At 42.3% G+C, this 27,858-nt stretch overlaps 1 protein-coding gene across 3 annotated transcripts in view; it reads left to right on the top strand.

Moving 5' to 3' along the window:
* Positions 1-27,521, top strand: part of sox13 (SRY-box transcription factor 13) — a 39,107-nt gene extending 11,586 nt beyond the window's left edge. Inside the window, exons 2-14 of one of the 3 annotated variants that reach the window (XM_028406963.1) lie at positions 13,497-13,707; positions 13,794-13,896; positions 15,196-15,282; positions 16,237-16,409; positions 16,764-16,832; positions 16,948-17,059; positions 19,460-19,536; positions 20,123-20,288; positions 21,334-21,464; positions 23,250-23,346; positions 23,425-23,595; positions 24,555-24,771; positions 25,047-27,521. In XM_028406963.1, the coding sequence (XP_028262764.1) occupies positions 13,498-13,707; positions 13,794-13,896; positions 15,196-15,282; positions 16,237-16,409; positions 16,764-16,832; positions 16,948-17,059; positions 19,460-19,536; positions 20,123-20,288; positions 21,334-21,464; positions 23,250-23,346; positions 23,425-23,595; positions 24,555-24,771; positions 25,047-25,338 (1,905 nt within the window). In that variant the 5' untranslated portion in view covers position 13,497 and the 3' untranslated portion in view covers positions 25,339-27,521. Of the gene's footprint in view, positions 1-13,496; positions 13,708-13,793; positions 13,897-15,195; positions 15,283-16,236; positions 16,410-16,763; positions 16,833-16,944; positions 17,060-19,459; positions 19,537-20,122; positions 20,289-21,333; positions 21,465-23,249; positions 23,347-23,424; positions 23,596-24,554; positions 24,772-25,046 lie in introns of all 3 variants that reach the window. The other 2 variants (XM_028406961.1, XM_028406964.1) reach the window with 2 other exon arrangements.
* The last annotated feature ends 337 nt before the right edge of the window (positions 27,522-27,858 follow it).

The following is a 27,858-nucleotide window of genomic DNA, read 5'->3' as shown; positions in this document are numbered from 1 at the left end:
ACTATGCCATCTTTTTACAGAAAAATATAGCTTTGTCACACATGTTCTAAATTTCCAAAGCACACCCATCCAAACCACAAGTGGTTCAACTGGCAAGATAGATTTGTGTGGGTTTTCGATCTCACAAATCAAAGGTGGTTCCAGACCAAAAAGTTTCTGGGGCGTTTTAGTGGTTTAACAACGTTCGTTACCTATAAACACATACAACAAGAGTCTGCTCCATTGGCTGCCAACAATTACTAATAATAAATGAACATATAAAAAAAAAAGAAGAAAAAAAAGGAAAAAAAAGAGCTACACTAAAGCCTGCCACTAGGAGGTGATCTTAGTGTTTTGGCCCCACCTTCTGGGAGCTTTCATCTCATCCATCCTTACTACAGTCAGTGAACCTGACACTTACATTTAGACCATCCATTTATTAATTATCCAGGGTCGGGATTCTCCATAAATACAAGTTGCCATCTAGATCAGTAAAATACAATAACAAGCCAATTATATAAACGTTACATTGACTTTGTTTGAAAACCGCTTTGCTAATATCTGTCTTTGCTATCTAGCATAGCACTTTAGCATTTGTAGGTGCACTGTGTTGTGAAGCAGACACATGTAGCTGCTAATTGTGGCTAAAGTAGTTGGCATAAAGAAGTATCAGAGTTTTTGTGTCCAATAACAAAACAAGCACCTAAATGTGGCTTAAAGGCTAAAAGACAGAAAACTATGCATGATCATGCATCATTTTGTAATTCCAAAGTAATACAAATAACAAGTTACCCTTCATTTCATTTTCAGAAAATTCTTAGGAAGCATAATGAATAGCGACATGGATGAATGATGCTGATCACACCCTTGTCATAAAGCAAACATTTGATACATCAAACATCACCTGCTCTGCTGTGGTTTAGTCTCCATTTGCACCACTACACTTTAATTTCTCCAGTTTTATATACATTACTTTGAGACTAAACTTTGTTTAGCTCAGCAGCTGTTCTGAGGTCTGCATCATGTGGCGATCCCCTTTAAAAGCCCAACATCCATGTAGGTCAGAGGTCACTAACAGGGGACCAGAAGCCAAACTTACAGCCATAACAGCAGGTTCTTATTATATTACATTATACCTGATGGGGCACTTCTATTTTAACCGGTGCAGCTTTCGTTGACTTTACAGTAGTGGCATGAGGAAAGGCACACTCCAGTTGCATGCAGTTTATCCATCCCACATGATAACTCTCAGCCAATCAAGTCCGGACATTCCATTTGGTAAAATTTGCGACTCTAAAATACAGACAGAGGGGCAAGTTTTTTGGCACGTTGATATTCATTCAATCAAATAATTCAATCCCCCCCTCTCTCTTTCCCTAATCACTTTGTTCTGCCGTACCTGTCCATGCAAAGAAAGTTGCAGTTGCAATTTGCAAAGCACTTGAATGTATGCTGCTCTCCAGCAATAGAGGTAGATCCAGTGGACATTTGAATTATTTTCTGTGAACTGGAACGTTACATCAGTGCATTTAACATTTAGACCAGGGCTCATAACCATCATTGGATGGAGGAGGATGAGGGAAGAGAGGACCCAAATGAAGGATTACAGATTATTTTTTTAAACATACAGAATGGAAATTATGTTTGAAAACTTCAGCTGGCATAAGTTATGTTATCTACAGACATGAAAATCCCTCACCTTTCGGCAAAATTCGCCATTTTGAAACCAAAATAGGTGACCTATGTGAGGCAAGGCCATGTTTTTAAGCAGAGATGCTTAAAAAGTCACAATGGGTGATTACTCTGCTTGACTGCTTTGGAGCTGCAAAGATCTTCTATAATGCCGACGTCCCACTCATCGCGAGTTTGATTGTTGGAGCGTGCATGATCGCAGGAGTGAGACCTTTTACTGTCAAAGATCTTTGTTTAATACAGACGTGAACCTCCACACAGACAGAGTCAGACCTCTCTCTCTCCTTTAGCTGACAATAAATAGAAGATTAGTGTAGCTGACTGTAGAGCAGACCTCTGGTCTGTGTGAATTTAATTCTGTGAACGTGTGGATGACTGTGTGGAATAATACATTCCGTCTCCCGGTGTTTAATTTGCGCATCCAGCCACTGTAATGCTGTGCTCAATACTGGGATTAATTTTTATCGCCACCTTTTGGACAGACTCCTCTGTGTGCCGTGTTTCTCCTTCCAGGAGCTGTTTGCCAGCTGCTCATCTAAACTGTCCATCGTCGTTGCACTTCCTCCTGCGCACCTGAAGAAGCTTGTGCGCTTCACCACATTCATCACGCCCACTAAATTCCGACCAATCACAGAATTGTTCTCGCACAGCACTAAGAGAAAAGTTCTGCGTGGGCCATTTGTCGAGAACAGGCTGCGAGAGCTGCCGAACAAGCACACAAAAAGAGAGAAGAAAGTTCTTTGTTGGTGTTTGTGTGCTCTCAGCTTAAAACACAACTAAGGGGTTTCTCACAAAGACGCGTAAACTAAGGGTTTATTACTGTAGGTAAAATAGGTGTGTAACAACCTGTTAAAATCCACCAGAATGCAGGAAATGGCATCTAGGAAGTGACAGTATTAGAGCTGTGGAGTAGTTTCTAGCATTACAATGAACATACTGTACAGGAAAATAAATAGAGCGTATCATAGTGAACAAGTATTATATAAGTGACAAACATACACCCCCCCTTTCCCCTTATTTTGAAATGCAGCCCTACTTTTGTGTAGTTAATGAAAGAACATTCTTCAGTTCTATTTATGTGACAAAAAAATACAAAGTATCGTACTGAATTCATTTGATTTGACAGTCAGGTATTGATTCTATATGTTGACACAACTACAAGGCTACTTGTATTATTCTGTCTTCTATGTGCCAACAGCACAATGTCACAGATAGCTAAACAGGTGTCTTGTGCTATGCAGATTAATGATGACAGACGTTGAAGTAAAGTTAACCTGCTTTACTGTTGATCTTCATCATGTGGGTTCCACAATGTGAGACACTCTCTTGTGAAACTAAAACAAATACAAAAAATGTCCTTAATATACACACATGCCTAATGGATAGCAGCAATCACTTTTAACAAGGAAATAGCTATGCTCTGTAAAACAATCTACAAATCGTAACAAATAAGTGCATTAACAAAAATACCAACTTTCATATATACAATGATATATATATAAAAAGACAGACTTACAAACAAAGCTTTCAAAGGCCCACCATCAGTGGATGCGACGGATTACAAAGGCATTCTCTGCAACACATGGAGATGGTACCAAAAATGGCCTCTCTGTATCTTGCCTCAAACCATGTGAGCAATAATAACCAATAGAAATAAGCCCCTTTCAAAATAAAATACCTTCCTTCAATATATTAGCAGGAAGCTCTGCAGTGTATCGTTACACTCCCCGCCTGGTATTAAAAACAATACCACTATCAAATCCATCAAACATAAACCGTAATACAAACTATGGTATCAAGTTAAACAGACATAAGTACCACTACTTCAGTCACTGGTCTGAGGAAGGTCTTGACAGCACCACCCTTGGTGATCTTCAACTCAAGCTTCCGAACTTTCCCATCGCTGCCAGGGAAAGTCTTAGTGACGAGAGCCATAGGCCACAGATTCCTTTTCACCTGAGTGTCTCTGAGTAACACCAAGTCCCCTTCCTTGACATTGGGATGTGTATCCTGCCACTTGTTGCGAGTTTGAAGAGTTGAGAGATACTCTCGCCTCCATCTCTCCCAGAAGGCGTTGGCTAAGTGCTGGACGCGCTTCCACTGTTGACGGTACAGATCCGCGTTCTCAAAGCATCCTGGGGGAGGAAGAGGGCTGCAAATCTTCTGTGTCAGGAGCATCATTGGAGTTAAAAGGCAAGGCGAGTCTGCATCAGTTGAGATGGATGTGAGAGGTCGTGCATTTATTATTGCAGAAACTTCAGCCATAAAGGTTGAGAGCACCTCGTGAGTGAGACGTGAAGGACTGATCTGAAAAAGCATAGAGTCGAGGATCCGCCTGGAAACTCCAATCATCCTCTCCCATACTCCACCCATATGTGAAGAGTGAGGTGGGTTAAATAACCACGTGCATCCTTCCTCACTAAGATACTTGGAGATATCAGTCCCATCTTGCAGAAGGATTTGCAGCTCTCTGCAGGCTCCTTTAAAATTTGTGCCACAGTCAGAACGGATCACCTTCACAGGACCGCGCACCGCAAAGAAGCGCCGCAGAGCGTTGATAAAACTCGACGTATCCATTGACTCTATCAGCTCAATATGTACAGCACGTATGCTTAGGCACGTGAAGAGCACTGCCCATCTTTTACTGTTTGCTGCCCCTCCTCGGGTACGACGAGTGGAGATGGTCCAAGGGCCAAAGACATCCAGGCCTACATTTGTAAAAGGGGGTTCCATGCTGAGACGATCGGTTGGAAGATCTGCCATCTTCTGTTCTGCTGGTCTTCCACGGATTTTCCTGCATGTGACACATTTATGCAAATGTCTAGCAATACATTTCTTTGCTCCAATAATCCAAAAGCCAGCTGTGCGGATTGCCCCTTCAGTGAAGATTCTGCCTTGATGTTCGACTCTTTGATGGTAATGGTTCACAAGTAAAGTGGCAACATGACTTCGACCAGGAATGACGAGAGGGTGTTTTTCCTCTATCTCAAGAGGGGCATGCCGCAGTCGACCACCTATTCGTAGGAGACGATTGTCGTCAAGAATAGGGTTGAGCTTTCTCAGAGGACTGTTCTTCGGAATGATCTCCTCTTTCTCCAAACAAGACACTTCAGTTTTGTATGCCTCTCCTTGAACACACTTAATGATGACAGCCTTCGCTTGTGACAAAGCATCGGTGGAGTGTGGTTTGACACAATGATGCCAACCACAGCACCCTTGTTTGCTGCTGTCCTTCCCTGGCGCAAAACATTGCGCTATATGGATAAGAGCTGCTATAGCTCTGAGAAGAGATTGCCATGTAGAAAACTTTGCGAATCTATGTGGACCAAGGTCTCTATAAGATTCTGTAGCTGTAGTAGTGTGGCATCGCACTTCCACATCTACGTCTGGGTCTATAAGACCGTATGCTTCTTCCATGGAGCTTGTCTCGACAGAACGCATCAGTAGCTCGGGACCAGTAAGCCAGATGGTGTCTGAAAGGCGAGCTGCAGCCACTGACCTGGTGCCAACATCTGCAGGATTCTGATTGCAACCAGCTCAGCAATCTCCACTGCTAGGACGGCAGCACCCAACTCCAACCTAGGAATAGTATGGACTGACATGGGAGCCAGCTTGGCCTTTCCGATGATGAAACCAACATGGCGTTTTCCTTCATGATCAATCACTCTGAGGTATGCCACTGCTGCAATAGCTTTCACAGAGGCATCTGAAAAGATGTGGACCTCTCTATTTTGGGCGGTAGAGAGACAAGCAGTAGTGTAGGCTCGAGGTATTTCAAAATGCTCAAGATTTTGCAATGAATCTTTCCATACAATCCATTCTGCCTCCTTGTCCCCTGAGAGGGGAGCATCCCAATCACTGATCTCTGTGGTGAGCTGCCGTAATAGGTGCTTCCCTTGGATGATCACAGGCGCCACAAGACCAAGCGGGTCAAATAGGCTATTAATGGTTGCAAGCACTCCCCTGCGTGTGAATGGTTTGTCACTGCTGTTGATGCGGAATGTGAAAGTATCCTTCAACAAGTTCCAACTCAAACCAAGACTGCGTTGCATGGGAGATGAGTTAGTGTCCAAATCAAGATCTTTCAATCCCTTAGCATGGTCTGTTGATGGAAATGCTTGCATTACAGTTCGACAGTTAGATGCTATTTTATGAAGTCTTAGGTTGGAAAGGGCAAGCATGTCTTGAGCTGCTTTCAATAAACTGATGGCTCCAGCTGCAGACGGCAGTGACTTGAGTCCATCGTCAACATAAAAGTCTCTACACACGAATTGCTTTACCTCCTCTCCAAACTCATCTTCCCCGTGTAGAGCTGCTCTCCGTAAACCATAAATAGCAACGGCTGGTGAGGGACGGTTGCCGAACACATGGACTCTCATCCTGTATTCCACAACTTCCTTGGTGGTATCATTATCCTTGAACCACAGGAATCTGAGGAAGTTTCTATGATCCTCCCTGACGATGAAACTGTGAAACATTTGCTCAATATCTGCCATGATGGCTACCCGCTCACACCTAAACCGCATCAGTACTCCCAGCAAGCTATTATTCAAATCAGGACCTGTTAGTAGCACATCGTTCAGCGAGATGCCTTGATATGAAGCACTAGAGTCAAAAACGACTCGGATTTGGTCAGGCTTGCGTGGATGATATACACCAAAACTGGGAAGATACCAACATTCTTCTCCATCACGCAATGGTGGAGCAGCCTCAGCATGGCCCTGGTCCATGATTTTCTGCATGAAATCCAAAAAATGGCTCTTCATGTCAGGTTTTCTTTCAAGAGTATGGCAAAGGTTGTTGAATCGGGAGAGAGCCTGCTCTCTATTGTTAGGAAGGCATGGTCTGGGCGTGCGAAAAGGAAGTGGAGCCACCCAGCTATTAGCATCATTCAAGAACATCTCTCTGTCCATCAGTTGAATGAAGTGTCTATCCTCAATAGATAGGGCAACCTTGTCGTCATGCTCTGTAGTTTTGAAGATTTCTTCCCCCAGTACACAATCTCCAAAGCGTTGAACTGGGCTGTGAGTGAAATGAGAATGAGTTAAGTTTTGGAAAGTGGGAGGCTTGATTGGTCCTATCATGAACTTCTCTTTCAAAACCAGATAATTGGGACATGGACTGAAGTGAGAGTGACGTCCGTTCTTCAAAACATTAGTCCGATAGGTGGTGACGTCTCTAGGCTTGTGCGCTGCACCTAAACAAACCTCCCCAACTACAACCCATCCCAGATCAAGCCTTTGAGCATAAGGGGCATTGTTCGGTCCATTACACTGGTCTCTCACCTTGTGGATCTCCAAGATATCCCGACCTAGAAGCAGGAGAATTTGTGCATCTTGATCAAGTTTGGGAATCAAGTGAGCAATAGACTTAAGATGGGAATGGTGTCTCGCAGCTTCAGGAGTAGGTATCTCCGACCTGTCATCTGGCATATGATTACACTCTATAAGTGTGGGAAGAGGCACGCTGAAACTTCCATCCAAAGGCTGAGCGATGAAGCCTGTTCCTCTTCTCCCTGACATCTCTGTAACGCCAGCACATGTGCGAAGAGTGTAGGGAGAATCTGAGCCTGTGAGGTTAAACAGGTCAAAGAACGTGGACCGAGCAAGGGACCTATTACTCTGATCGTCCAGTACAGCGTAGACTTTTACTGTCTTGTTTGGTTGTTCTTTATGATGTATCTTTATGAGACAGATTTTTGAGCAAGAGCGGGAAGTATTAGCTCCTCCACATATTTCTGTACACTTAGAGACTATGTCAGACGATTCTTCGTGCACTTCCTCCCCGCCATGCTCTGAGTGTGGCTCTTTGACAGTCCATGCAGCTGGTCCTGGGTGTAAAGCTGCCACATGTTTATTACTGTTACATTCTTTGCACTCAATGGTCATTCTGCAGTCTTTAGCCATGTGTTCAGTAGAGGCGCAGCACCTGAAACAAACTCTGTTCTCCTTAAGAAATGCCTTACGTTCCTCTATCGTTTTAGCTCGGAAGCCTCTGCATCGCTTAAGAGGATGAGGTTTTCTATGAATTGGGCACTGTCTATTGACATCCAAGACACTGCTAGAGTTCTCTACTGATTTGGTGATCGGTGTGATCTCTGTTTTGTGAGATGAAACTTGGCCTCTAGAAGAACCATACCTCTTCATGGTGTTATCCGTCTTCACTGCTGTCATACTCGATACGCTGAGTGTAAAACTCGGGTCATTCCGGATCTGAGCCTCTCTGAAAACGAACTCTGCAAAGAACGAGAACGGTGGAAACTGGACCTGGTTCTGCATTTTATAAAGGCTACCGTGTGATATCCATTTCTCCTGAAGAGCATATGGCAATTTCTCCACGATCGGATTAACTCCCCGGGCCGTGTCCAAATAGGCAAGCCCAAGTAAGTAACCATCTCTCTTCGCTGCCTCCAACTCCTTCAGCAGATCACCAAGTTCTCTCAGTTTGACAGGATCTTTGTTGCTGATCCTGGGAAACCTCTCAAGCTTATCCAAAAGAGCCTTCTCTATATTTTCAGGTGAACCATAGCACTCCTCCAGACGCATCCAAGCCATCCTAAGCCCAGCCAACGGATCGCTGACATGAACAGCTCTGATTCTCTGAACTTGTTCTGATGACTGAGGCCCTAGCCACTTTGCCAGCAGGTCAAGCTCTTCATTGCAGGAAAGTCTCAGTCCTTGTATGGCATTCGTAAAGGTTGCTTTCCATCCCCAATAGTTGTCTGGGCGATCATCAAACTTGACCATCCCAGAAGTCACAAGCTCACGACGAGCCATGTAGACAGCAAAATCGTTCATCCCTGCATGGTCAGACATATATGACGTTGTGTGTGTCTGGGGTCCTCTCATGGGAGAAAAACTGTGTGGCTGCTTCATGCCATGTGCTTCAGAGTAACTAGTGTGGTGTTTGACAGAAGCAGGAGTAATGTTCAAACTATCTCCAGCTTGAAAAGCTTCATGCAACTGATCAGTCGCAGAGTTGACTGCAGTATGGAGTACTGCCTGACGACTAGAATGCGTGTTAGAATGACACTCAACGTAATCACTTGTCCTTTTTTCTCTGGACTCTTGTGGAATGCTTGCAACGTCCAACGATCCTGCTTTAGATTCCAATTCTGCTACTGCCGCTTCCAGGATCTCTGCTTCCGCAATGGCAGCTGCAACCTCTTCTTCTTGCTTCAATGTGGTTAAAGCCGCTTCCATGCGTACTTCCTGTACTTTAAGTTGAGCTTTTTCTACCATGAGCTCGGTTTCTCGTTTCACAAAAGTGGTGCGAGCGCGTGCTGCCTCTGCCTTAGCACGTGCTCTTGCTGCGGCTAAGCTTACTGAAGATCTGCCTGAACCAGCAGATGAGGCAACGGACCGAATCTCATGTGAACCAACAGATGGCTGCTGAGGTGGCGTTTTCTTCTCATCCTCTATGTTTGATGTACCATCCATCTTGTATGTGCCGTGCACCCGTTATCATGTATTAAGTCAATGTCCTTTTCCTCTGCCGCTGCAGCTGTGTTGAACCTGACGTGATGCTGTTTTTTCACTATTCTGTCTTCTATGTGCCAACAGCACAATGTCACAGATAGCTAAACAGGTGTCTTGTGCTATGCAGATTAATGATGACAGACGTTGAAGTAAAGTTAACCTGCTTTACTGTTGATCTTCATCATGTGGGTTCCACAATGTGAGACACTCTCTTGTGAAACTAAAACAAATACAAAAAATGTCCTTAATATACACACATGCCTAATGGATAGCAGCAATCACTTTTAACAAGGAAATAGCTATGCTCTGTAAAACAATCTACAAATCGTAACAAATAAGTGCATTAACAAAAATACCAACTTTCATATATACAATGATATATATATAAAAAGACAGACTTACAAACAAAGCTTTCAAAGGCCCACCATCAGTGGATGCGACGGATTACAAAGGCATTCTCTGCAACACATGGAGATGGTACCAAAAATGGCCTCTCTGTATCTTGCCTCAAACCATGTGAGCAATAATAACCAATAGAAATAAGCCCCTTTCAAAATAAAATACCTTCCTTCAATATATTAGCAGGAAGCTCTGCAGTGTATCGTTACATGTATGTTTATTTATATATATATATACACGTGTCTGTCACAGGCACATGTATATATGTATATATCTATATATGTATATACAACCCTGATGTAGGTTGGCAAACACGTCAGATAACATCATAAGAAGGCCACACACTCCTAATGCATGCACACACGATTTCAGGTTCCACATGTGTGAAGTCAGCTGCAGATAAGCTAAGTGTCTGTTTAACTAGATGAGAGTGATATGAAGGGAAGCACTAATGTTGATGGTTTGCATTGTTCTTGCTAAATCGCTGAAGGCATTGTTTTAAAAAAACACCTTTGTGCTTGTAAAACACACATGCACCTTGACGCGCATTCCTTACCCGTCAACAGCTCTGTGGGTCGCCGAGATTCTGTGCATACCTCTGCACTGGGTGAAACACACACACACACACACACATTGAGAGTGTGTGCAGAGGCATGTGAAAGCCACCTGTGGCAGCTCTACAGTCCAGCCCCTGTGGAACGCAGAGGGGAGACCCAGGAATAACTTGCAACCGTGGGACTGAACTCGGTATGCCGCCTCCGCTCTCCACCCCCCCCCCCCCCCCCCCCCCCCCCCCCCCCCCCCCCGTCATCACACAATCAACCCCTCGCCGGCACAGACCGCGGCTGCTGCAGTGTTGGCTAAACAGTTTCCCCACCTCTCCATCTTCATCCCTCCATCCTCATTCCTTTTCTGTTAACTCCCCACAGAACTAGCGCAATGCCACACCTGAAAATAGCACTAAAACAAGATTAGACTGATGTTTGTGGGTTCAAAGCTGCTGATAATTTATTCCAAATAACAAGAATCAGTGTGTTTGAAGCTCTCGCCATAAAAACTTCTGCATAGGACACACACACACATATATATACAAATAAGTGATATCAACAGTAGTTAAGCAGGTGGCATCAAATGAATTTGAGTGCTGTTCCCCCTCGCTTGCAGCTGTGTGTAATGATCTACTTTATAGGTCCCATCAGCTGTGTAAATGAGATTATTTTATAATTTTACGATTTGAATACACACAAAGGCACTGTTTGTAACACACACATACACATACAGGTGGCTTTGTGTTGATACAGTAATGTTATCATACTTTCCACAACTATGCAAGCCAACTGTTGAATCATTCAGTGCGGCTCTTCTTATCGGTTGGCAGCTGATTAAGATTTGCTCTAATCTAAATTGCGAAAAGGTATTTCAAAGTTCTTCTGCTGGATACCAGACTAAGGTTTGTTAGGTTGATGGATTCTGTGGTGTGTGGTGGTGCGTAATAAGAAAAAACATGCATTACACAAATGTGTATCATGTACATTTAGCATTAGCTAATTTACTCATTAGCACTTAAGCATCTTTTGTCATTATTCAGTAATATTTTATAGCTCAGTATTTATCCAAAATTCTCTAAATCCCCTTGAAATGTTGTGTAAAAATGTAAGTTTTTTTAAATCTAAATTTAAACTTTTCTTATACGTGTGTTCAGAAGAAAAGACCTTTTTTAACTATAGCAACTATATTTAAGTCAAACTTAAAGGACTCCTGTGTGGATTTTGACCAATAGGAGTGCTGTGGAGCGATATTTTGAAGGATGACGTACATGCATTAGCATGCAAGTGATATGGTAGGAAGTTATTTATACATTGACAATAGGGAGGTTAATTATGAGACTGGTAAGAGTGCACCTCCCAATGCTAAAGTGCTACGCTACATAGCAAAACACAGACATAAACAAAGCAGGTTTCAAATGAAGTCAACAGTCAGCTTTGCACATGAGGAAGGAAATGCAATGAACACAATTGTTAGCCCTGGAGGTTACACACAATGAAGTTTAGTGATAAACACAACATGTAAACAAGAGTTTGACTTTAGGAAATCTCTGCACCTTTAATGGAGGCGGCTTTCAGTGTGCAAAAGAACAATAGGTTGATTGTGTTGAGCTGTTACTCCACATTACAGTCAACTTGAGTGTGTTATTTTGTGTAAGTTGTTGGTGTTTAGGTCCGAGATTTTTTTTTTTTGGAGCTACTTTAGTATTGCACTGCTTAAGTTGTGATTCATCACTTCCTGTGTGGAAAGACTTTTAGCAATGACCACAAAGAGGTCCAACACAATCCATTTCAGTCATACCTGTTGTTTTATTGTCTGGCTTTAAAAACACACAGTGACGCACACACACACACACACACACACACACACACACACACACACATATATATATATATATCAGTAAGGTTTGGAGCCTCGGAACCTGGCAGACAGGTGGCTTTGTTTAGAAACACAGTATGCATGCAGGGAGAGAGAGGGTGAATTGTAGGGGGGTGGCTCTAATCATTATTATGCTTTCCGCAGAACGGTGGCGCTCCGCATTTTTTTGCTGTGTTCCCGAGTTGGTCGGCACATTCCGCTGGCATTGTTACCCGGCCTGTTTCCTGCGGCCGGCGGCTTTTGTCAGCCTCTCCCCCATTGTCCCGGCTTCCTTTGTTCCCCGGCTCCAACAATGGCTTTTTTTCTGCCTCTTTATATATATGTGCACTTTTTGCCCTTGTGTGTTCTGTTTGTTTTGTTCTGCTGTCTGCTGTGTTTTTCTTTCCTTCTGCTGTAGAGCTGGGAAATAACACACACACATACACGCACACACACATACATACACACAACCCTGAGTTGATTTGTTCAAGTTCACTGTGGTTCAAACCTCTCTCAGTCAACCTGACCTCTCCTGTGTCTCTCTCACTGAGGCACTGTCTGTCTCCGTCTCCTTATAACCTCCTATGATTCACTGCCACACACTCTACCAGTACACACACACATCCACATCCACTCAGACAATACGCCTTGCTTTGACTTTAACACAACCACCATCTAACATTTGGCCTTGAGTTCAGCAGTCACACAAGATGGTGGAATACAGTTAAAATATACTGGGTTTAGATTTGCACCACAAATTGTGCAATTTATGAAGTAATCCAAAACAAACAATTATGTAGACACAACAATCAACTAGAGAGAAAAAAACACATTATTATCATTATTACCAGGCCTTCATTTGACAAATTTATGTAGTACCTCATGTATGTACTACCCCTGCACACGCTTCTCTTTGTGTGCACTGAGAGTATAACATCTCGTTCTGCTTTTATGCAGATGATGTTTAGCTTTACCTGCCATTTAAATAAAAAGGTGCTAACTTTTAACTTCTTTGAGAAAAAATCTGAAGTAAAAATGTAAACCATGTGGCACCTGCAAGGCTCCTTATATGGCTGTGAGATTGGAAATTGGTGATATGGCCGCTAACCCACTTTTTGTCGACCTCTGTTTTTATGTAAACAGAAGTCAACATGTTTTGCTTGTGTCTTTAGTTTAATGCTTGAAGGTCTGTGGTTTACACAAGCTTACACGATTTCCATGTTTTACCAACCCACTGTCACTAAATGAGTCAAAGCTTGGACATTTAACATGGTGGAGTAGCTTGTTTATGGGGTAATATGTGCCAACAACAGTTTGATGCTAAATTCTGTGTTGTCTTGCAAACATCAACTCTGCTCCATGTCACTCAAGGATCCTGCGTATTCATTTTGTCAGTGCTGCCAAATATATTCAATGCCATTTTTCCCAGTATTATTATTCTATTGTTATATTAACTTCTACTTTCAAAACTGGCAAAATTGCATGGCAAGTGCCCAAACTTAACCACGCCTAAATAACACCTATTATTTGTTATGTTTGTCACAGAATGGTTGAGCCCAGCCCTCCAGCACTGCACCTCCTCCCAGGTGGGGATGTCAGCATGGCAGATGTTGGTGTGAAAGTAGAAAAGGAGGAGTGTGTGGGAGGAGGCGATACCTGTGCTGATCCACCTAAGAGGTCTCCTTCGCGCGATTGGTCAGGGAATCCGCCACTGGAGGCACGCCAGCTGACCCCGCCACTGTCCCGCTCCCCATCCGTAAGAGTTATTATGAATGGGAATATAAATGCTGTGACACAGATTGGTGTTTGATATCTGTCGATGTTCTCTCTTTGTTCTCACAGGAGGGCTCTCCAGGTAAAGAGCTGTCCCACAGGAGAAGCCCCATGGGACTTAAAGAGGCTCGGATGCATGACCGATCAGAAGGACAGGCCAACTTTAAGGAAGGTCTGTTGAAGTTGAAGTTTTAGCATGGTTTCTCTTCTGCAGTGAGGAGTACTGTTGATTGTTGCTAGGCAAAAGGAGCAGCACATTAAAAGCTTTTGGTGCAACCTTTAATATCTATTAAGGACAAACCTCCCTAGACTGCCATCCATCAAAGCATGCAGCCCCTGATTTGGGACTTAGTGAAAGTTAGTGCTTCCTAAAAAAAACTACACTGATGATCACTTAAGGTATGGAGGGGAAACAAAGATGCCCAGCATCTTCCTCCAGCTCCTTCTGGAGAATCCCCCGCCACTCACAGGCCAGTGGGAGATATAATCCCCTCAGCAGATCCTTGGTCAGCCTGAAGGTCTCCACCCTGCTTCTAAAGGGGTTCCCGCATGTGCAATCCTTACCAGGTGCCTAACCATCTCACATATATTGACCACTTATGAAAGAAAGCAAAACAAATCTGGCACCCTGTCCAGAACGGGGACCTACCCCTGGAGTACCTTGGTGGAGAGGTTGGAACTTGTTTGGCCTCAAACCAAAATCGCTATGTTGAGGGGTAAGGTGGTTCCACCATCCATAGGAGTCAGTTGTTCGAGATGGAATGGACATGTTGGAATGTGCACTTAATTCTCTTACCTTCTGAGTGTTTGTTGGTTGTAAAACAGTTACATCAGTGTACCTCCACAATCCTTTCTGCAACTTTTTGCAAAAATGTTTTCTCTCTATTGAAGTTTTTCTCTATTTCTCACCTATACACTCATCCATACAATTTTCCCACCAAGCAGACTTTGATGACTCCATATCTAATGTCCTTAAGTGCTCAACACTCTGCTGCTATTCACTGTTAAACAATGTGATCTTCTGAAATCGATGTGTAGAAGTGACGGGTTGTCGAACAAAACCGAAAGGAGTACTTTTGGCTCCTGAATGAGTTCAGGAGGATCAGGAGTGTTTATTCTCATTCAGTCCTTCGCATGTGGAGTGAAAGGCTTCTCTCTGAGTCTTAGCCTGCCCTCAGCCTGTACACCTCACCTTAAAATATTTTTTCTCGAATTCCCTCTACTCGCTGACCTTGGGATTATTCGCTGTCCAAATATTGATTCACTCAAACACTCAAAAACTTCTCCCTGATGCACAAACAACCCCCGCCCTTTCGACACCTTAAATGTCTTCTTCTATCAATGCCATTAGAAAGGCAGAGGAGAGGCTTAGAAAGTAGTTGGGTGTCAGATATATTTGATTTGACAGAATATATTTTTTCAAGCCATCTAAGTGTTGTTCTGCTGAGCACCTGTTGTGTCCTGTTAACAGTAATGCCTACTATTGAGAAGCTGCTGAATGCTGACTGGAAGGAGAAACTTCTGGATAAAAGCACAGTGGGGCCAGGACAACTGAAAGGTCAGCTTTCAGACACCTTTATAACATTTATGTATACCCCTACAAATGTCATGATTATTTTTTTTTATGTACACATTGTTGGCAATGAAAAACGGTTACATGATGCTGAAATATCAGTGTATCATAAGTATAACCTGACTGCATACAGTAGTAATTTGCTGACTGAGTTTCCTCTGATGTTTCTGAAATCAGAGTAAAACAATAAAGCACTACTACTGTAACAAAAACAGTAATTATCTCAGCTCCTTCCAATGGAAAGTTGTATATTTGTATAGCACTCTTTTTCTACTGTACTCAGAGATACTTCAAGTACTTGTGAGCAAGTTAGGAGGTGTCACATGCTAGGGACACGTCAGTATGCAACCAGAGTAGGATCAATCTGCACCACCAGGGACAAGCACTGTTACCACATGGAGCCACAACCACACCCATCTCAGCATCTTTCAGTAGTTTGGATAAATTAGGCAGCCAACAGGATGCAACAGGCAATACAATGTGGCATAACGAGAGATTATCTCATAAAAACTGTAAATAGCAGCATATTTCAACTAATTTTTCTACTGAAAACATCTCTGGAAGATTCTCATAAAATTAAGAAACATGTACTATTTTATATCACTAGAAAGAATAAAAATAGATAAAGGTTATAAAATAGAATAACATCTTAATTCTACAAAAACAGAAAAGATCCTTAAAATACAAAATTTTCCTCTATTCCTTCTTATGTAATCAAAACATTTTGTCATTATAATACCAAATCTTCTCATCTGAAACTAATAATTGAGATATTGTCAATAAGACAACCAAAAGATATTGTTAGTAAGAAAATGTTTCTCATAAAAATAACAAAAGATTCTCATTAAACTGATAATTTTGCCATTAGAAGGAAATAGCTTCTCATGAAAAGTAAAGTGACAAAAATGTTTCCTATACTGTACATGAAAAACTCTGCAGGTACCCAGGAGTCCCTGGCAGAGAAGGAGCTCCAGTTGTTGATGATGATCAACCAGCTGACCGGTCTGAGGGAACAGCTACTAGGAGCACACTCTGAGCAGAGAAACATGGCCGCCCTGCTGCTGGAGAAACAGCAGCAGCAGATGGAGCTGGCTCGACAGCAGCAGGAACAGGTATTCATCTTGAACCACCACATTTGTAAGATGATGCAAATACATATTTTACTGGTTGGACTGTTTGTTACTTTGATGACCAATATAACAGACCTCAGTATAGCAGTCTGAACCCCCCCCCCGTGTGTACTGGTGCTTGTATTTTGGCTGCATTTTGAAAAATAGGCAAATTAGATGGAGGAGATTTTAAAAGCGATCGTTGTTCGAGAGGTTATTTTGGTAACGGAAGAACAGCACAGTCATCAGCTGGTTCTTTTTAAATCCACAGCTGCATTATGATCATCACTGAACATCCGACTGTTTACATGTATCTACTGTTTTCATAGCAGCTAATTGACATGTCTTGCATCTCAGATTGCCAAGCAGCAGCAGCAGCTGATCCAGCAGCAGCACAAGATCAACCTGCTCCAGCAGCAGATTCAGGTCAGCTTCCTCTCTCAAGACTCATCACCGTATGTCAGTCATCGCGCAAACATTCAGACACGAATGAGGCTGGAACATTTGGGCAAGTTGTATTTGTTCTGCTTTGTCCCAGCAGGTGAACATGCCCTACGTGATGATCCCGGCATTCCATCCAAACACCCAGCCCCTCCCGGTCACCTCCGACCCCCAGATGACCTTGCCGCTGCAGCCCATCCCATGCAAGCCGAGTGAGTCATCAAAGCAGAAAGTGTCATTTGAGGCTGACCAGGTGGCAACAACAAATTAATAGATGGAATGTTAAAAATGTAAAGTAAAGCAGGATTACTATTGCAACAGCACATCATCAGTAGGGTCAAACTAACCTGTCTCACGACAGACTAAAGTACAGAAAGATGAAGGTAAAAAATTACATTTCAGACCTCTGGACAACTTTAAATGGTATATTCTTTTTAAAATAAATAATAGAATAGAATAGATCCTTGGGTGCAAGTAGATAAATAAATAAATAAAAATGAAAATTGTTGAATAGAAACACAACAATCTGATGAAACAATACACATAGATAATAAACCTCAAATAAACATTATAATGCAAACAATGGTAACAGAACATTAAATACGTTTTTTTTTAACATCATTTTAAGGAAAATGTTCATATTATTTTGGACATATATGACACCTGTAAAACCAATTTTACATCAGGTGGCATCAGATGGTTATTGTCATAATTCTAATGTTTTCAGTGTGGATAGATCAACATTTCCTAAGAACACTGCACAGCATAAAGTGCTCCCCTGCCATGTACACCTGCAGTGAAGTGAAGTCCTTCTGCCGGGCTCAGTGATGATCTGATTTTTAGTTATCTCTGTGGATCTTTTAATAATCCTCCACCAGTTTTCTCCTCCACCAGGCCTTCAGTGTTGGGAACACTAAGGTTTTGTCCGTACTTTCAAAGCCTTTTTTTCTTACACCACCCTGTTGTGAATGAACACTCAACTTGTCAGGCTCATGGCTGTAAGCTCTGAAGGTCAGAAACTTTGTGTTGAACAGATATTCCTCCATTTGCTGAGACGCTAAAGCATATTTATGTGCACCTATTTTATAGAAAACGGAAAAGCATCAGCGAGGCTTCAGCTCAACAATACAGTTGATGGTACCTTTCACACAGCTGTGCACAGGTACAGTTAGCAAGCCACCGAGGGCTCAGCTGAGAAAGCCATAGCTTTGTGCAGCCCTGCTTTCATGTGCCTTTAAAGCTGTGTTAGCGGGTGACCTTGTCTTCTCAGTCTATTCAAACTTATAGACACAGGGCCAGTCTTTAAAACACTGTGGGCGGAATTTAAGGATAGCCATTCATTTGCTCCTCAGTATTTCAAGAAGTGTGTGTGTGTGTGTGTGTGCCAATGTTTTGACAGATAAAATGTGAGAAATGTAGCAGCACTGTTGAATTGTGTGGAACAGGTCAACTGCAGCCAAACATTTCTTTGAAGCTGTTTACTTTCATTTTGGTGCTGTTTGGTCTTTGTTTTTCATATTTGCATACATCACCACACTACACACTGTGTTTTGGGGGCTTTCCCTGCAAATCCACACTGAATGCACCTTATGTTTGACATGTTGTGAATTATGATAATGGTATTGCTGCCATGATAAAACATTCCTTGTTTCAGAATCACCCTAACACCAGGGGTCGGCAACCTTCAGCATATGAAGACCCATTAGGGCTACCGAGTTAAACACACTTGGGGCCACAAAAGCTATTTGACCGCTAAATTGACATATATACTTTATTTTTATATATTAACAAAAAATGCCAATGTTATTTTGATAAAAGTACATTTCAGTGTGCCGTCATTCCTTAATTTGCTCCGTGCAGCAGTCAACCATCAACTTGAATATGAAACATAAATTCATTAGTTCAGGGTCTGATATACTGTGCTGTGATGTTCAGGAGCAGTACCACAAAGGAATAAACAGCTTTTTGAACAAAAAAAAAACAAGAATGAGCGACACAGGACAAAAAAAAAAACGCACATGTGGCCCTACCGCGGCCTGAACAGACTCTGTATATTACGAGGCGCCACCTAGCGGTTTGGAGGACAACAAACAAGCTGGATTGAGCGCAGACACGCATGTGTGATAGCCAGATTTGAAAATAGGTCTTCAGTCCCACTCTAGCTGGATTGACTTTCTCCAGTGTGAACGGGGCCAAAGTGTGAACTCTGCCCTAATCTATAACCTACAGTCGGAGAACGAAACAGCAATACCATAATATTTTACTTGAGAAAGCCTTAATGACTTTAATGTGCATGAAATAGTCCCCTTACAAACTGTCGTCTTTGTTATGACTGTTATCAATAACTGCTGTGCGCTTTAAGTGAGTGCCTCTGTAAGAATTTGATTTGCACTTAAAAGTGACATTTTGCCTCAACACATGTAAAAACATCATGACAAAAGTGGAGGAAATGAGTTTAGACTTATGTGGGAGGATCACTCTGAGAGGTGTGGATGTGTCACAGGTGATAACTGTCACCATAGTGTTCCATATATATATATATATATATATATATATATATATATATATATATATATCCTTGCTTGAATTTAAATGGTCTTTATCTTTTCCAGATGTGGACTATTCCATGCAGCTGCTGCCCAACACTCACCCCACCCCCGCCAAGAGGAGCAGTGGTTCCTTCCGACAGGTACAAAGCCTTCACTGTATATATATATATATATATATATATATATATATATATATATATATATATATATATATATATATATATATATATATATATATAGTAAGTCATGCAGGTCTTAGCATTGTTAATACACACATTACATTGGTGTGTTTGTTTCCTGTGTGTGGTTTAAAGAAAGTGAAGCCCTCTGGATTGAACAGATCATATCCTTTCCTGGTATTTGGGAAGGTGAAAAGCTTTAAGAATATACCACACCCTCTTTTCATAAGGTTTCATGTGTGTGGGGGGTACAGGTGTGTGAGTGAGTGTGTGTGTATACGCAGCGAGAACTGTGTTTGCACGGCAGGTTCTCAAGCAGGGATAGACCAACAGAGTTCAAAATAAACAAAAGGAAAGAGAGGATGAGGATAACTTCAAGACAAAAGAGCGAAAACGCTACAAAGGTGTGACAGATGTGCTCCGACACGCCAAGATGTGGCGTGCATAACTGGAATACATGCACACCCTTTGTGGTTACGCCTGAATGTGTGCGAATGGCCGCACCCCAGCTCATCTACTTTTTTTTCTTTGTGTTTGTTGTGTTTAGGAAGCAAGTCAGCCCTTGAACCTGACCTCCAAGCCGAAGGGGCTGGAGCTAGGGAAAACACCCAGTCCCCAGAGCCTGGAGCTGGGATCCCTAGCACTGCAGGGGGGCTACAGACCCAGAGATCTCCAGACAGAGATGTCCCACAGCCCGCCTCGCTCCACCCTCAGTGAGTTAAGCAGACATTCACACATGGTCCTGAAGGTATATGCACATTAGAAAAATGATTATTATGATATGACTTGTAAATACTTCATAATAAAAGCCGTTCAGCTGGTGAAAAGTATCACATGATTTTTTTTTTTCACACAATCCACTCACTGATAACTTGTGCCAGCAACGCACCAAGACTCACAGGAGGTGCCAACGAAGAGACGAAAACAGACTTAAATATGAAAACAAAATCTGTTCAGGCCCCAGCCAATACACTGTTTAAGACTGTCTGTACAGCTTCTGTGTTCACTGATTACACACAAAATGTTTATATTTGTTGCAATTTTTTTTTCATAAACTACAAAGGGAAAACTACATGAGAAGCTAGCATTAGCCGTTATAAATGAATAATAATTAATAGACAAACTCAGAGCAGCATATCACGTTGAATGATGGCAACAAACATGTCATTAAATTCAAAGCAGGAACTGCTTACATGAATTTAAATATACTTTAAAAACAAACTTCCATATCAAGACTCATGTGTACATAAGCAAACTAAGTGCTGATAGAAGGTAACCACGTGTTTTTATCACGTTAAAGTGTTAAAATGCATATGTAGAGATAATAAGAAAGGAAATTCAGCTAGGTTTGAGAGACAAGTCTCTATTTTGTATATATGAACAGGACATTGTCACTCTCATATAACACCAATTATACTCTATATTTAATGTAAATAGCTCCATGAAGCTACACTTGGAGTGCATATTTCATTTTCATTTTTCATCATACTCTGTGTCTTTTTCTCTAAAAAAATAAACATTTAAAAAGCCAGCATTGTTTATCTTTGTGCCATTTGTACCAGCAGGATGTGAAGCTTATCATTGTCTACAGGTGACTGCTGATATATCTGTTTCTAGAGTAGTGTTTCCGATGAAAGCTAACACTTTTACCTTCCTCCATCACATTTTCTTTTTTCTCTTCTTTATCGTCATCTTTATCTGTTCCCTTATTTTTTTGTGTGTCCTCTTCCTCATCCTGTTGCGTTTTTGGTTTTGCAGGTTTCTTGGGAGACGGGGACATGGTCACCCAGGCCATCCACAACGCCCAGCAGCTCCTGAGGACTCACAGCACCGTGGGGCGAGAGAGGGACAGGGACAGGGAGAGAGAGAGAGACGCAGGTGGAAAGATGGTGAGTTAATGATTAAAGTGTACACTCACGCATTTATGTGTGTAAATGTAATAAGAGTTTTAAACTTAGTCACTGACATAACTAGCTTTAGTTTTACACTTTTTCAAGTCAAGTACATGTATGAGCTTTATGGTCCTTATATGATATGACTACCCTGATCTACTTTATAACAACTCCTGCCCCTGGCACACACGCAATTTGGTCATTACCGTAATGAATGTAAAAGATTGAAAGAGCCGTTTCTCAGCTTTCAGAATCCGTTTTTTTCAATAGTGCGAACATAACCAGAGCTACGGTAGTTTGAACAGCGCATGTCAATTTCTGTCGCTGGTGACAGCTCTGTTTTAGGAGGGTTAAACACATTCCAAGGTTGTCTCTATTGTATCACTTTATCTTAAAAGGCAGTATAACTTGCTAGCTAGACTAGTTCAAAGTTGTTTAGCTTAGCATCATAGCTAAGCTAAAGATCTGCAAACTGGAATTAATTCACACTCTCAAACAGTAGTAAACAATAGTTCCTCAAATGGCCACAAGAGGCACAAAAAAACCTTAATAGCATAAACATTTATTACAATACATTTATACATCTCTATAGATAAACCTATTGAACCTACCTATAGGAGGGTGAATTAAGGGGTTATGGGGTTGTGCTATAGTCTGGATTAAGAGCTTTTTTTTAAGAGCTTTTTTTTAAGAGCTTTTTTTTGCATCTGAAATGTTGCTATAGCAGCAGTGAGTACGGTAAGTTGTTTTGTTGTTACAGCTAAATAATGACAATGTAATAAAAGAAAATATTGTATTAAACCCAAACTCATCAGTCAATACATTGACAAAGACATGTATCAAATGGTAATGTAAGTAGATGTAGAGTTGGATGCCCTGTGTGTGTGTGTTGTGGGGGTTGGTTTTGAGTTACACAGAGCCATGCTCCTCCACCAAAGGATTTAAGCGACTATCGCAGCTGCAGTGCACCCACAGACACATTGTTGCAGCTCAGTAAACTCTGTCAAGTAAACAGTTTAACTGCTGTTGTTTCACAGCCACGTGCTGCACGGAAAATGTATCAAATATGATGGATGGAGTCTCATTAGAATATTTCAAAATAGATTTTTTTTTACATCCAGGATTGTTGTAGGGAGGGGGGAAAAATGGTAGTTATTTTTTGTTTTGGTTCTTCTATTCTGGTCCTGGTTTTCATTCTTTGAGGTGTCTAAAGCTTTGGTCTCAGTCTCGTCCTGTGCAACAGCTGTTGCAGCCTCACAATACCACAAAGGCCTCAATGTGGCATTGACTGAGCCACCTGCCCTCTCTCTCTTTGTCCACAGTAATACTGTACTCTCCTCCTCCTCCTCCTCCTCTTCTCTATCCCTCGCTTGGTGTGCATTAAAACCAGAAGTGTTGACTGACCTCATTTGGAATCTACATAGGAATAAATAAGGTTTTTACAGCACAAGGATGGGTGTGGTAGTTGTGCCACATTCCCATCCCATCCCTTGTCTCCTTCACCTTTCCTCCATCCGACAATAAACACCATTCTTCCTCCTCCATAGCGTTGTAATTTCCTGTCTTTGCATTTACAGCTCAGCAGCTGATATGGCAAGCGTGCCATATCTTTACCTTAAATAGCTCTCTGGGTAACACATGCATGTCCCTTTGAACATTGGGTCATCTTTTTTACTGCAGTCCAAATTCAAATGTTGTCTTTGTGCAGGAGTGTGAATGTTTGTGCGATTTCATTGCAAGTGTGTCTTCATCTGTCTTTGTCTCTTTGTTTTATGGCTGCAGGAGTACAAAGGTTCACCCCGCAGAGAAAGAATTTCTCACTGCGAGCGGAGCGACGACAGACCGTCCACAGAGGACCACCACAGCAGTGACTCGGAGGGTAGGTGTCTTCAGAGGAGGGCCATTATGATGTTACGACATATTCCAAATCCAGCGTTGTAACCTTTGTCTCCTGCAGGCGCCCTGCCCATCTCAGCCCCAGGCAGCTACCCCGAGGCCCGGGCCCCCCCATCCTCAGGGCACATCAAGAGACCCATGAACGCCTTTATGGTGTGGGCCAAAGATGAGCGCAGGAGGATCCTCCAGGCCTTTCCTGACATGCACAACTCCTCCATCAGCAAGATCCTTGGTGAGCCCAGCGAACTTGGTAGGGGGTGGGGTTTAAAACGCTGTGTCTTTATTCTGAGACGCTGCTGCCTGGCACATGTAAGGGCCACTAAGATGGCACGTGCTTTTCTGGATACTCCAATGGTCACTATTCTCCAGGGTGTCACAGTCTGGCTGTTCCGCTCTATCTTTGTTGATCCAGATTTTGCATTGCCGACCTTTTAGGAAGATGAGTCATGGGAGTATGGCTTCCTTACATGACATTACATGTGTGTGCGACATAGTGTAGTGGATGCACATCACCTGTTCTTGAATGTCTATACCCACCTTTCAGTCTGGTATCTCTCATAATCAAACAAAAGTTGACTTGGCTTAGTTGAATCTGGATGAAATTGATCTGGTTGTGTATGAGAGAACAATGTATTGGCCAGAGCGAGCCTGTGGCTACGATTGAACTCCAGGGAACTCAGTCCACAGTCTTGAGTCGCCTCGGTTTAGAAGCTAAATCCCTTCAAGGACATTGACTACGTAGGTATCATCTTTGTAGAAGTCAGTTGGAGTGTTGTTAGATGAGACGAAGGATGTCTGATTTGCATCACAAGTTGTTTTGACCAAAAGCCAACCTCCAGGGCTGAAAAAGGGGAAACCAGTGGGCCAAAGGGTCAATCCCCCATAGACCTCCATGGTAAATGTCACCTTTACAGCCAGGTACACATAGCTGTGTGTATACCCTGCATATGAGTGATGCCACTGAAAGTTTGTCCATCTTTAGTTTGTGGAGACAAAAGTGCTGCTCTTGTTCCCTAGCAACCTTAACTACTGCAGTTGATTTATACGTTTATTTGTTTTGGAGGTATGCTGTATTCTAACCACAATGAAGCTTAGGATACACTACAAAATCAACCTGTTGCATCCTTCTCTGCTGGGTAAAGGACGGATGCATTTGTTTCACATATTGTTATTATACGTCTTTGTCTTAAGGCTCCAGATGGAAGGCCATGTCCAACCAGGAGAAGCAGCCTTACTACGAAGAGCAGGCGAGGCTGAGCAGACAGCACCTCGAGCGCTACCCCGACTACAAATACAAACCCAGGCCCAAGCGCACCTGCATTGTGGAGGGACGGAGGCTGAGGGTAGGCGAGTACAAGGCCATGATGAAGAGCCGCCGGCAGGAGCAGAGAGCCACCTACGCACACAGGTAGAAACCACAAAGTGCATCACATCAACTTTGACATAATTCTAGCAGAATTTGTCCCTGGCAGACACCTCCGATAATTCATCTCTTTGATAAGAGCTTTGCTGCACCCTTACACTTTGTAGACAATGGCTGCAACTCTCGAAGCTCCTTTTTTTGTTGTTGTTCTTGAAGACACAAACAAAAACAATAAAACATAACCACATACACTTCTGTAAACCAGCTGAAGGTCATCACCTTTGTCTCACTGTCCACATGTCCACTTTCTGTCCTTCCAGTCAAACAGAACCGCAGCAGATTCATTACTCCCACAGTGACAGCCAGTACCCAGGTGGCGGTGGGGGTGGCTCCGTCTCTGTTGCGGCCATGCCCTTTCACCCAGCGTTACTGGAGCATTACCTGCCTCACGTCCCGCCAGGCCCGCGCAGAGCCGAGGGCCAGGCCACGCCCACCGCCCTGCACAGGGAGAGGGAGAGGGAGAGAGAGAGGGAGAGACCTACATACAGCGAAGGAGAGGAGAGCGACGGGGGAGAGAGGAGTGAAGGGGAACTGGTGCTTCTCACAGACTGAAGGAGGGTGGGAGGGGAAGAAAGGGAGGATAAAGATGAGGGATGGCGAGAGATGTGAAGGGTAGCTGAGCTGGAACATTCTTTGTTGACAGAGAGGAAGAGCAGAGAATGAACCTAGGAAGCTAGGAGTGAATGATAAAAATCATACTTACTCCTTTTTGTAAATTAGCACAGTCTCCAGTGAAACCCTGCCCTACACACACACACACACACACATGCCACAAACACATAAAGGCAAGCTCTTATCATTTCCCTTTACAGATGTCATGTCATCACCTGCTTTGTGTTGGAACATTGCATTCATCATGTAGAAGGTTTATCGCTTAATCCGTTATGCTCTTCTTTTGTTAACCTGTTGATGTTTGGCAACCAAGCTGTCCCACAATCATCACAGGAAACTCCTGAAGCACATTCTAAAAGTTTAATAGAACACCCGTTTACACCTGTTATAGACAGCATTTATGTTTTCAGAATGTTAGCACTGCCCCCTGCTGGCAATCTTTCATAGGACACTCTGAGTGGGCTTGAACTCCGCACTCCAAACTCTGTAGAGTAACTACAGGCCTTAGCTGATGAAGTTGGCAAAAGAAAATGCAAAAAATAGAATGGAAATAACCTAATTAGTCAGAATCTGGCCAGTATTCCTGGATGAAGGTATCCCAGTTAGCAAAATGGCTGTATTGCACAGGATTCCAAAATCCACCTGACGGTGACACTGAAAAGACAAAAAAGAAGTATGAAAGCATGAAATGAACATAGCAAACTTAGCTCAACTTATTGCAATTATCATTATTACCATAAATACATGGGTTTCATTTGCATTTTCTTTTACCAATTTTCTCAATGCTAGCTTATGACATCACAGGGTTATCCTTAAAGGTTGCAGAAGACACCGTTCAGATGTTTTTATAGGGTTAACAACACAATCAGACCACAATCACAGGGACAGTTTCACTTTAAATTAATTATTAATTAAAGGTGAACATTGTTGGAGAGTAATATTTATATCACTCTCATCTCATATCACATGCTGTATTTGTGCGTCCATCAGTTCCCTTTCCACTGCACTGTGGGACGACCTCAGCCTTGCCTGTCATGTTAATTTTTTTTTTTAACTCCGTTTTTGCTTCTTTGAGTGTTTATTGATTGTCGTGTTGAGCAGCTCCTATCTGTGTATCCAAAATGTCTGCTGTGTTTTTTTTTCTTCTGACGTGCAGCCCACCCCACAGCACTGCAGAACATATCCAGATGTAATGTTTTTTTAATGCTTATTTTTTTATTATTGAAAAATGAAGATGTTCCATCTAAATAGGCTGAAGAATTGTCCTTTCATCATGCTGTGGAGACATCTAACAGAGACAAATCATCCACAAAGCTGTGTCCACAATCAATCTGTACCTCCTGTCTCACAGAATAACAAAAATTTAGCATCACCTTGTAGGTAGCGTACACGCCATTAACATGTGTCCTATATGGAGATTGATGTACTTTTTGGGCATTGACTGAATCACTGGTTAACTCAGTAATGAGAAGACAGACACCAAAATCAGCCCTGCATCCCTGCTGCTGTATTATTGAGGTGATCTTAGGCTCCTTATTAGCATGTTCTTAAATATGAAGTCACTAAAACATGGAGCAACTTTGGATATTTTGACTGATTTATAAAGATCCTATAGCAGTGTATGTAGGCTGTTAGCAAAGAACCTTTAATTAGCCTCCTATTCATATGTTAAGCTAATGGCATATTGTTGTTAGCAAAATTTGGTTAAACCAAAAACATGGCTAGCTACAAGTGCTCAAGTGACTCTATATTTCTATGAATCGCTCACAGATAAATTGCATTAAAAAAAATAGTGCCCGTAATAAACATACCAACTCCTCCTCAGTATGTTTAGCTAATAGAATGTTAGCCTCTAGGCTAGCACTGTTTGGTACAGGTGGATCATTTTGGTGTCTTTGCTCTCATCGGGTAGTTAACCCTGTCAACCAAGAGAACCATTTAAACAAAAAAAGTGTTCCCTAAACTAACACTCCACCTTTAGCCAACTGCAGAGTTGACAAATCATAAAATATTTTGGAGCTTGGCTCACCCTGAAGATGCTTGGTGTACAATGGTGGATATCAGAGGAAAATGTTTTATCTGATTTGAATGGAGACACACTGAGGAGTCACCTGTCTTTACCCCCTGCTGATGTAAATATAGAAAGAGACTTTATTTTGTTTATAAGAGCTTGTGTAATTTAAAGGTGTACATTTCTCTATGTTTTCAGAGTTTGTGTTTTGTTGTCGTTGTTTCTTTGAAAGGCAATAAATTGGTTGTGTTAATTATGTTTGGTCCAACCGTCTTTTTTTATTATTAATTGCATGTGAGAGGTTGCTTCAGTAACTGAACTACTCCTTACGTTAGGCCTCCCAGTGCATGTACTGACACCACTGCAGCTCATTCCTGCTTGTTTACATGATCTTAAGTGAGAGGTACTGTTTTTTACTGTTTTGACCCTCAGGCGTCACCTTAAACAAA

This window comes from Parambassis ranga, chromosome 5 (assembly GCF_900634625.1).
Source record: "Parambassis ranga chromosome 5, fParRan2.1, whole genome shotgun sequence".
Taxonomy (NCBI): Eukaryota; Metazoa; Chordata; class Actinopteri; family Ambassidae; genus Parambassis; species Parambassis ranga.
This window is presented reverse-complemented; position numbering and strand designations above follow the sequence as displayed.